General features: G+C 44.4%; 1 protein-coding gene across 2 annotated transcripts in view; it reads left to right on the top strand.

Annotated features, from left to right (window-relative positions):
- CFAP410 (cilia and flagella associated protein 410) overlaps positions 1-12,078 on the top strand; it is a 71,963-nt gene that overhangs the window by 46,066 nt on the left and 13,819 nt on the right. For both annotated transcript variants that reach the window (XM_029606501.1, XM_029606502.1), the window contains one exon: positions 7,392-7,621. In XM_029606501.1, the coding sequence (XP_029462361.1) occupies positions 7,392-7,621 (230 nt within the window). The remainder of the gene's footprint in view (positions 1-7,391; positions 7,622-12,078) is intronic.

The following is a 12,078-nucleotide window of genomic DNA, read 5'->3' as shown; positions in this document are numbered from 1 at the left end:
CATGCTGTACCTAGGAAGAAGAAGCATGCATGATTACACATGTTCTCAGAAAGGAGTTCCTACATTTTTAAGAGACACTAATAATATCTCTTGTTACTCTGAGGTCCTAAGAACAGAGCCCGGGTACTGGCCTGGACCTTAGCATCAGGCAGTAGTAACTTTAGTCTGTAGCACACTTAATCAGATCTGAAGGCACACTAGTGTGTCATGGCACACTGGTTGGGAAACAAGTGCTCTAATTATTTTTTAATTAAATGTAGAAAAAACTGATATTCTTTGGGTGAGTTTAATGTCTTTTGAAGATCAGGTTTTTTTTTAATTCAGTTTGGGAGTTGTGTAATTGTTTTCTACTAAAGTTAAGTCTGGGGGTACTTACTGACTTGAGGCTTTCATTAGCGCAACAGATTTTAAGTTTCCAAGAAGGCTCTTTTGATCTTGTGATTTGTAAAGCAGCTGCGTCCTTTTCTGCATTCTTAAGATCAGAAAATAGTAGTTAAACTGTCTGAATTACAATAATTTAAATGTAATATAACAATCTGTTTAGGCTTGCCAAAACATTTGCTAGGCAAGATACCACTTGTTCAGAATGCGACCGCAAGAACCAGTATTGCAAATGCTGGGAGAAAGCATCACCTTTCTTGGAGGACAAGCAGGATGGTAGTCCTCACACATGGGTGACATCCATCAGATGGAGCCTGATGCAGAAATCTTATGTCACACTGAGCATGCCCAGGTCCCTCTTGGTACCTCCCTGTAGTGACCCCAGTCAGAGTTTGCGGCATTAAGGTAAGTTTCCTTTCGCAGTCTGTTCCCTACTATCCTCCACCTCCTCAAGCCCATACACACCATCAGAACTCCTGTGGCCGTTGCAGGCAGTAGAGAGTTCCCAAGCCCCAGCCGGCTCCTCGGTCAACTCTGTGGGCATGGTTTTAACTGGGCCGTAGAGAGCATAAGTCAGTTGACCCTACCCGGGATGATGGATCCTCCGGTCGGAGCAAGCTGCGGTTCTTTGCGAAGCCCAGTATAACCTTGAAACAATGGGTTTTATCTATCATCCGCCAGGGGTACCAATTAAACCTATTGGGTGACCCGCCAAATTGCCCTCCATGCCCATCTTGGGGGCCGCTAGTGCATCAGGAGGTGCTACAAATGGAGCTCTCCTCCCTCTTAACAGCCAGGGCAGTCGAGCCTGTACCACCAGGATAAAGAGGGTGGGGATTCTACTCCAGTTACTTTCTGATTCCAAAGAGAACAGGAGGTCTCCAACCCATCCTAGACTTGAGGTCTTTGAACAAGTTTCTAAAAAAAAAAAAGAAAAGTTCAAGATGGATCAAGGTACCCAGGGAAAACCCCTTTTGCAAAAAGGGGACTGGCTATGCTCCCTTGACCTAAAGGATGCATACACCCATATCGAGATCTTCCCTGGTCACAGGAAGTAGCTCCAATTTGTGGTGGGGAAACAGAACATTCTGTACTGGGTGTTGCCATTCAGGCTTGCGTCCGCCCCTCAAGTCTTCACAAAATGCCTGGCCGTGGTGCCAGCGCACCTCCAGACTGGGAGTGCATGTTTTCCTGTATCTGGATGATTGGCTAGTCAAGAGGCGTCTAGGGCAGGGTCCATCCAATCCATGCGCTTGACCTTTTGGTGTTAGTCACTAGGGTTCATTCTTAACTACCCAAAATCCCATCTCAGTCTGTCATCTCAGTTGGACTTCATCGGAGCCCTGCTAGACATGGCTCAAGCCAGGGCCTTTCTGCTGCGCCAGATGGCCATCACTCTGACGACCATTGCGATAGAGGTGCAACAAGAATCAGCAGGTATCAGCTTGGCACATGTTGAGGCTGTTGGATCACATGGCTGCGACCATTCATGTCACTCCCTTGGCACGATTACACATGCGCAGAGCCCAGTGGACCATGAGGTCGCAGTGGCACCAAGCCTCCAGGATTACATCTGAGTCACCCCATCTCTCTGGGACTCTTTGTCCTAGTGGTGGGTACTTTCCAATCTGGAATGGGGGATTTCCTTTCAGAGTCTCCCTACTCAAATTGTGCTGTCCATGGATGCATCTACCCAGGGGTGGGGAGCTCATGTAGATATGCTCGGCACCCAGGGCCTGTGGTCCGCTCAGGAACATTCTTGTTCATTGGCTTCCTGGAGCTTTGGGCGATCAGGTACTGCGCTATGGGCTTTCTGCGATTGGCTGCCCAACAAAATTGACCTGATCCAGACAGACAATCAGGTAGCTATGTGGCATGTCAACAAACAGGGAGGCACGGGATCGTACATTCTTTCTCAGGAAGCAGTCCGATCTGGTCCTGGGTCCTGGCCCATGGGATGGTGCTCAGGGCCATGTACCTGACCGAAACAGAGAACATGATGGCGGACAGGCTGAGCTGAGCATTCAGACCCCATGAGTGGTCCCTGGACCAGGGGGTAATGAATCAGATTTTCTGTCTCTGGGGGAACCCAGACATAGATCTGTTTGCGTCCCCCTGCAACGGGAAGGTGTCTCAGTTTTGCTGCCTGTCCAGTTCAGACAGCTAACCAGCCTCGAACGCCCTTGCCCGTCATTGGGGCAGGGGTCTTCTGTATGCATATCCTCCGATTTCCCTTAGTGGTGAAGACTCACTTGGCTTCATGAGGACAGAGGGGCTATGATCCTCATAGCCCCTCATTGGTTTCCATTCCTGTGGGAGTTGTCTCTCTGAAAACCTATCAATCTGGGGACTTTCCCGGATCTCATCACATAAGATTAGGGCAGGCTGCAGCATCCCAACCTCCAGGCCCTGTCACTCACAGCCTGGATGTTGAGAGATTATTCTTGCAGCCTGTTGATCTTTCTGAGAATGTTTCAGGTTCTTGAGACTTCCAGAAAGTCTTCCACTAGTAAGTCCTATGGACTGAAGTAGGGGAGGTTTTCCATATACTGTGAGCAGAAGGCCATAGATCTGATCTCCTGCCCCATACAAAAACTGCTTGGCTACCTTCTACAACTTTCGGAGGCTGGCTTGAAAACCAACTCTGTCAGAGTTCATCTTAGTGCAATTGGCGCATACCACCATGGAGGCCCATTTGTATAGCCTATAGTTGTATGTTTTATGCGGGGCCTGCTTCAATTGAAGCCTCCCCTAAGGCCTCTCACTGTGTCTTGGGACCTCAATGTGGTATTGCCTTAATTGATGAAAGCTCCTTTTGAGCCACTGTGCACCTGTGACCTGAAGAACCTGACCCGGAAGGTCATATTTTTTTATGGCAGTCACTTAGCATGCAGGGTCAGCGAGCTCCAGGCCTTAGTGACTTATCCACCTTATACTAAGTTCTTTCATGACTGGGTGGTCTTGCATAAGCACCCCAAGTTCCTGCCTAAGGTGGTGACAGATTTCCATCTTAACCAGTCAATACTGCCAGTTTTCTTTCTCAGGCCCCATTCGCACCAAGGTGAACAAGCATTCCACAGTTTGGATTGCAAGCAAGCCTTAGCCTTCTACCTGGAGCAGACAGAAGCTCATAGACAGTCCACCCAACTTTGTATTTCTTTTGATTGGAATCGGTTGGGCATTGCCATTGCCAGACACTATACAGTTGGCTAGCAGATTGCATCTTTGTTATGCCCAGGCATAATTGAGTCATGTCAAGGCTAATTTTTTCAGAGCTATGACAGCATCGGTGGCCCACTTGTGAGCAGTTCCCATGGAGGAGATCTACCAAGCTGCGACGTGGAGTTCTCTCCTCACATTTACATCCCATTAGTGTCTGGATAGGGATGACCAACCTGACAATAGGTTCAGCCAGTCTGTCCTCGGAAACCTGTTCAAGGTGTGGAACCCAACTCTCCCAACCCAGGGTCCATTGTTTGGGTTCAAGCTGTCTCCCCCTCTGTTACCAACAGCACTAGTAGTGTTGTGCCCGTTGGTACCTGGTTAGGTGTCTGTTGGTCCCTTTTTGTGTTGGGGAGCAGCCTGTAGCTAGGGATTTATCCATGTGTGAGGACTACCGTCCTTCTTGTCCTCTGAGAAAGCAGCATTGCTTACCTTTAATAGATGTCCTCCAAGGACAGAAGGATGTTAGTCCTCATGAAACCCACCCACCACCCCGTGGATTTGGGTTTCTTCTCTTTTTCTTTTTTTTTTTTTTGTTCTATTTTTTATTGTAATTCTGTTATGAGACTGAAGAGGGACTCTGCGTGGACGTGTGGTATAGGGCATGCTCAGTGTGCCTAGTCAAAGTTTCCCACACCAGTCTCCATGTGATGTCACCCATGTGTGAGGACTAACATCCTCCTATCCTCGAACACCTGTTACAGGAAAGCAACTCTGCTTTATTGATTGCCCTACATTAGCTTTCTCTTTTGTCCTGATTTAAGATTGTCTTTGACCAATTGTATATTGGCAGGTATTGGGTTAATATATCTAAGAGAGAAGATTCAGCAGCGTGAGGTAGTTAGGATATTTTTACATTAACATTTATATAACATTTATATTAACATTAAATCCAAATCAAGAACACAGACTTGAAATTGCTTCAGTTAAAATGATTTCAAAATCTAGGACCAGGTAGTGTAAATTTTCAGGAATGGCCTCTGCATTTTGAAAATTGGTATCAGATATGTTAAGGAGAGCTTCCAATTACATAGCAGTTCAAAACCTCACTTTTTAGAATTAATTTATTTATTTTGATGTATTGTTGGGTGGAATTGGTCTTGGATGGATTTTGGGGTGTGATTTTTATTTTTAGATTTATTTATCGATTTGTTTTGGATATATATTATTTTTAATTGTAATATAAAATCCATATGATTCAAGAAACTGCACTATCCTCTGTTTTGGCTGCAATTCCATTAATTTACTCACCACAGAGGTCAGACTTAACTGGCTTGTAGTTCTCAGTCTCTTGCTAACCAACTTTTGTGAAGATTAACTATATCCACCAGTCTCCATTTCTGTGGAACCTCTGTCAACTCTAAAGAACTACTGCCAGAACTTCTCTAAATTCCCTTAATTTATTTATTTATAGCATAATACACTTGGATGTATCTCATCTGGTCCCATTGTTTTATTTTAATTTAGCTAGCTCTTCACAAACGCATTCACTTGCATCTCTTGGTTTCATGAATGTTTCCTACCCCCTCTTCTGGATTTCTTAAAGAAAAAAAAATTTAATTAACCATGGAAGAAAACACAACCCAATTTGAACATTCCCATATAAGTTGAACCTTGTGAACCCCCACACCCCCTTACCCCTACTCCTCTGTTCAGAGCAGAGTGTATGTTAGAAAATTCTCTCCCCTAATAACTGAACCGGCACACCTGGCAGAGTGGTGTCAGGACTTCTATCTTAACCAATCCATTGATCTGCCAACATTCTTATCCAGGCCTCATTCACACCAAGGCAGACAAGTCTTACACAGTTTGGACTGCAAGAGAGCCTTGGTCTTCTGTCTGGAGTGGACAGAAGCCCATAGACAGTCCATCTAGCTTTTTGTTTCTTTTGACCAGAACAGGCTGGGGATTGCTATTGCCAAGCAGATACTTTCCAGTTGGCTAGCAGATTTCATCTCCTTCTATTATGCCCAGGGCAGTTTGCATTTTGGGGGTCATGTCAAGTCTCACTCTGTTTGAGCCATGGCTGCTTTGGTTGCCCACTTGTGAGCCATCCCCTCTGAGGAGATCTGTGGAGCTGCAACACAGAGCTCCATTCACCTTACATTACTGTTTGGATAGGGATGGCTGACGTGACAGCAGGTTTGGCCAATCTGTCCTTTGGTTTAGAACCCAACTCTGTTCCTGCCTAAGGTCTGTTTAATTCTGTTCATGCTTCCCTCTCCTGTTACTAATAAGAAATTGTTTTTGTTACACCTGCTGGCACCTATTTTGTTTGTCCCTCTTTTTGTTGGGGGAGATCGCCTGTAGCTAGTGATTCACCCATGAGTGAAAATTGCCAACCTGCTTGTCCTTGGAGAAAGAACATAAGAAATTGCCATGCTGGGTCAGACCAAGGGTCCATCAAGCCCAGCATCCTGTTTCCAACAGAGGCCAAACCAGGCCACAAGAACCTGGCAATTATCCTAACATAAGATCCCATGCTACTGGTGCACTTAATAGCAGTGGCTATTCCCTAAGTAAACTTGATTAATAGCCGTTAATGGACTTCTCCTCCAAGAACTTATCCAAACCTTTTTTGAACAGAGTTGCTTACCTGTAACAGGTGTTCTCCAAGGATAGCAGAATGTCAGTCCTCACGAGACCCCCCACCGCCTCCCCGTGGAGTTGGGTCTCATTTTCTTTGTTTTTTATTAATTCTATCTTTGGCAACTAGGGCAGGAGCACGCACTGAAGCACTGCATTGTCTCGGTATCAAAAACAGTGCTGGACTCAGTGGGATGTGCCATAACTGCGTTGGAGACCCAAGTGCCTTGACGCAATGCACAGGCATCATCAGATGGCACACAACCCTCGATGCAGGCAAAACCTTCAACACAGCGCAGCTGTGGTATAATGCATTCCCGAGCATGCTCAGAGAGGCTCAGTCAAAGTTCTAGAAACTTTGATAGAAGTTTTCTGTGCCAGGCTTCCTCTGTTGTCACAAGTGTGAGGATGGCATCCTGCTTTCCTCTGACAACACCTGTCACAGGTAAGCAACTTTGCTGTCTTCCCTGGAATTTCAGCTGAACTAGCCTGTCTCCTTATAGGATGTGAAAAAGGATTTTAAGTGTCAGCGCATCAAGGACATTTGGAAAGTTTGAGCAGGGAGTCACTGGCTCTCTTTCTGTGGCAGAAATTTGAATTAAAGTGGATGAATGCTTCAAAAGCTGTTTGGGGGTGGAAAGGGAAAACAAACATATGGTTATCTTGTTTACAAAACAAGAATGAAAATGGTAACTGCTATTTTACAAGTAAACCAAATAAGATGGAGTTGTAATTGTTGAGTAAAGAGTTCTATAAGCATATGCAACAATCCACAAATGCTAGAAGCTAAAATAGTCAACCAAAATCAGTATGTCAGGTCTTGCACTGAAAGGTTTATAAACTAGGTAAAGAATGATAATGGCAGTGAACATGTTTTGAGAATACAAACTAGTCATTGGCTTTCATTGTTAATGATTATTGAACCTTCGTCCTTGATTCTTACAGAAGGTATTTTGTATTGCATTTAGCAGATTGATGGAGGGTGGGGAGGAGGTCTTTGGATGCACTCAAAGGCAGAACAGTACTAAGGGAACTAAAAAGGTACAGAAAATGAGATCTATGTAAAATGCAAGAGGAGAGAAGGGCAGAGATGGGCTTTAATGGAGTGTGCAGGAAGTTGGAATTCACCTTGGAGGTAGACACTATCTTTTATATAGCTACTGCTTCCTTCACAATGTATGTGTGCATCTCTCTCTCTTCAGTGTCAATGGCATTTCAACCTTGGAACCTGTGAGTCGGTGCCAGAATTTACGTGAGCTCTACCTGAGAAAGAACAGCATCCAGAGCTTAGCCGAGCTCTTCTACCTGAAAGAACTGCCCCGATTGAGAGTCCTGTGGTTGGCAGAGAACCCCTGCTGTGGGCAGGATCTCCTAAGGTACAGATTGACTGTACTGCGCAATCTTCCCAACCTGCAAAAACTTGACAACCAAGGTGAGTGCCTGAGAGTAGATAGAGCTTCAGGAGTAAAGTAGGGTTGGACTGCCATCCAGATTACTCTAAGAGGCAGGGAAAGGATATATATTTCTGTTTCTATATATGTTAATCCTAGTCATTTCACATATAAACAAGTTAATAAGAAATTGGGTTTACAACGGAGTAATTTTGCTTCTGTGGGGTTAGTGAAGTACAAGTGCTTCATGTCTTGTAGGGTAACAATTTTTGCTTTACCCTCTCTGTGATACTCAGAATAATTCTTTATTCTCAATCAATAAGCAGGCATGAATTAGCTATTTTCCATCGATAAGCCAAGTGAATTAGCCATGCTGTCTTAGGTGCGTTGTCATCCAGCTGTGCGTGGTTTGGAATCTTCTCCGAGTAGCAGAAATTTGGCACTCTATAGTCCTAAGTTGCTTTTTTTGCCTCACCATGAAGCAGACACGGGTTTTCTCATCTCCTCAGTTTTTTTTCACTACAATTTCCACAAAAGCACTTTTTAAATGCTAGACATGTCAAAAAAAAGCCCGGATTTAAGTATTTTTCATGCAGGCACATTATGTCTGTGATGGATGGACATAATTATTGCAATCATTGTCTGGGGCCCAACCATGACAAGGCCACATGTCGCCCCGGGCTTGATGTCAGAGGGCTGAAAAAGTAGCCAAACTACGAGAAACGGAGGTCAGGTCATTAGCATCAGGAAGTTATGCACTTTCGTCATGGCACTACATACAATCTTCACTAAAGCCAAAATCTTATCGGGAGATGCATAAACACACCGTCTCAATAGGTCCCGCGACATGGATGGCTTCCAACCAGAGGTGCAAACACTCCAAGCCGACTAAAGCCAAGTCCCTCAGAGACAGGGGCAGTGCTTCAATGACAGGGGCAGGAGCGCGCACTCAAGTGCTGCATCGTCAGGGCATCTAAAACAGCGTCTGAGTCAACAGGATGTGCCAAAACCGTGTCTGAGACCCAATCACCTTGTCTTGATGCACAGATATCTTCAGATGGTGCAAAACCCTCGACACAGCCAAAACCTTCAAAACGGCACAGCAGTGTCAATGCCACATAACACAAGTCCACTGCGTGAGAAGTAGAAAAAGTACGCAAAGCAGGATGCAGACAAATCTGCCTCTGTGCCAAGGTGTGATGCAAGAACCACAACCACGATTTGTCTCTCTTGTTCAGATGTTCTGCCTTCCCATAAACGATATCAGGCCAGGGAAGCCTCAAAACCCTAAGAATAACAAGAAAACGAACGGGGCCAGTCACAAATGTCACAGTAGACAAGAAGCCCATCCTTCAAACCTATGCTCCAATATGATCGTCCCCAGTGAGATAGTCATCTCTCGTCTTGTCTGGGTCATCTCAAAGTGAACTTCAAATCTATTTGGACTTGTCTATGGAATCAAAGCGGAGACACGGGGAACCCCAACTCCGAGACCCTGTTCTTGAGACAAGACTGCGTAGGTCTCGGCATTCCCCGGCCTCAGGCATACACTTGGCAGTCATTCATCTGAGATCTCATTAAAGACCCTACTCTTCGTCACCACCGCACAGGGAACTAGCGAGGATGGGTCCTCCATTATCTCCCATACAGGGATCAGCAGAAGCAATGGAGCAGATATAGTCTATAATAAAGGGGCTTTTTTCCTCCTTGTACCCAAAGGTCAGCCCACCAGAATTTCACTTCCCCATCCCAGACCGGGATCAAGAGGAACACGGACCAAGCCACTGTCCAGCTGGAGGAAAGAGCCCAATATCTCGAGCAAGTTCTCCCACACTCAAAGGAGAATCTGATAAGCCGATCGCCCTCCTCTCCTATCATTCTCCATTGTTATCACTGTCCTCATCAACAGGCCTTCCATTGGATGAACTTGACGAACCCACGAAACATATCTCCCTCCTCCCCTTCCATACACACAAATTCACCTAGAAGATCTTACATATTCCAAATGCGTTGACAAGATGGGGGGAAATCTGAAAGTTGAAGTCTGAAAGATTCCAGATCCCCGGAAGGAAGTGTTTGGCCTACTAAAAATCCTAGATGTTCCTTCAAAGCTGAATACCCTGCCATCCCATGCAGTACTGGACTCTGTGCTGCTGAAGTCCTGGGAGTCCCCACAATCCAGCCTGCCAGTGGCTAGGAAATTGTAGACACAACTTTCAGTCCAAAAGTCTGTTACAGGCCAGTTCACCTACTTGCACCTCTGTGATGGTAGAATTGGCCATTAAAGAGGTGAAGAAAGAGAGGCTTTGCACTAATCATCTCCAGGTAGACACATCATCATCTTGGATGACTTTGGCAGATGGGAGAGCAGTAGAAACTGGAGATATGTGCAAACCCAATAGTTACTGAGATTAAATCCTTGAAATATATAATGGAGGTGTACCTATCCATTTATATCTTGGTTCACTGTCATAGCCATGGTGTGGGCCTGGGAATGAAGGCGAAGGAATGATAACACAGTCATGGTCATCAAAAAGGAATTCATCTTGTACTTGCTACCTGCAGTTGGAAGGAGGTTTGGCAGCATTCCTGCCATGAGGAGAAAGTCTTGGTATCAGGCAGATCAGCAGCATCTGGGATGAGTGTGGCCGATCACAGGGGCCTTCCTGCAACAGGCCAAACATTAAAGTCAGAATTTGTCAAGAAGCTTGCTGTGAAAATAAAAATTCATAAAAACGTTTTCAGGTATATTTGAAGCAAAAAGCTTGCAGTGAGTCAATTGGATCATTAGATGACTGAGGGACAAAAGAAGGCACTAAGGCAGTACAAGGCCATTGTGGAGAGATTAAATGAATTCTTTCTTTTGGTCTTCACTGGGAAGATGTAAGGCAGATGCCCATACTAGAAGTGATATTTAAAAGTGATGATTCAGAGGAACTGAAACAAATCTCCATTATCTTTTATACTCCCCAGCATCCTTTATGGTCATCTAATAATGGTTTTATGGTAGTTCCAAGTATAGAAATTGAAAAAAATTATCCTCAGTATAGAATTCAAAAACACGCAATAAATCACTTTTATACAGGAGGAAAAACTTGAGATGCCTGATCTTAGCAATAACTGTCTGTAATCAGGAAATTTTGGGCACCATCATTAGTGATAAAATCTCCTTAATACAAATGGTATATGATTTTTTTAAAACTTTTTTTTCTCTTTTTTTTTTTTTAGTGAACAGCATGATTCTTTAAAACCTTTGAAACAAGTGTCAGCCTAATTTTAGCCCAATATTGACCAAATGTTATGTGCTGAAAGACTTAACTTGATTTAAATGTCTTTGCGTCTGTTCGGCTTCATTACTTAAAAAATGACTGCTATAGTTAGCACAAACTAAAAAACGCAGAGTGAAGTATCATTGATAAAGACGATCATCACATCCTTTTCCCTTCCCAATATGGGTTCCGCAGACACCACATCACCGAAACCCTCCTTATCTCCCTTTCTGACTATACCCTGAAAGCTCTTGACAAAAGTCAATCATACATCTTGGCCCTCCTGGACATATCTTCCGCATTTGACACGGTTAACCAAAACATCCTAATAGAGCGCCTTAGAGAAATCGGCATATCTAAGACGGTTTTTTCAAGCTTCACACGCTAAAAAAACTAAAACCTCTGCTCATCTTAATGACTTTCGCACAATTCTCCAAGCCACTATTTTATCCAAAGTTGATTACTACAATGCCATCCTCCTAGGCCTCCCAAAAAATGTCATCCAGCCCCTTCAGATGCTCCAAAATTCTGCTGCACGTATCCTCACCAATGCCCACTGATATGATCATATCACCCCTGTCCTCAAACACACTGGCTGCCAATTACATCCCGGATAATATACAAATCCCTCACCATCATCCATAAATCCCTCCACAACCAAGACATGCTTTGGTTCAATGAGCACCTCCGATTTCGTACCTTGGACAGACCCACCAGAACACAATACCGGGCGACGCTGCAAACACCCTCGCCCAAACTTACAAAACTTATTTCTACCAAAGAACGTGCCCTCTCCATCGCAGGGCCTGCCCTTTGGAACAATATGCCCCCATGTCTTCGCCAGGAACTGTGCCCAAAGAAATTCAAACAGAACCTCAAGACCTGGCTTATTAAATAGGCATACACCTGAACCAGCTCATCCCCCCCTTTTTTTTTCTCCCACCACTCTTTCATCTGTAAATACTTCTTTTGTAATTACACTGTTAACACAATCTCGAAAACCCGTACTGTAATCCGATCTGATTGTACATTCCTCTCTCAAGTCACAGTGAATTTTTTTGAACAGGATTATCTTTCCGGTCAATGTCCTCTTTCTTTTCATATCCCCCTCAGGCCATAGCAACCCCCACGTATAAATGTAGAATACTATTCCTCATCCTCCCATGCTTGTAATATGCCCTTTTTTACATAATTAGCACAGAAAAAACACCACAAACTTTTTTAAAACC

Source organism: Rhinatrema bivittatum, chromosome 6, assembly GCF_901001135.1.
Source record: "Rhinatrema bivittatum chromosome 6, aRhiBiv1.1, whole genome shotgun sequence".
NCBI lineage: Eukaryota > Metazoa > Chordata > Amphibia > Gymnophiona > Rhinatrematidae > Rhinatrema > Rhinatrema bivittatum.
Note: the sequence above shows the minus strand (reverse complement) of the source record. Positions and strands in the feature narration are given on the sequence as shown.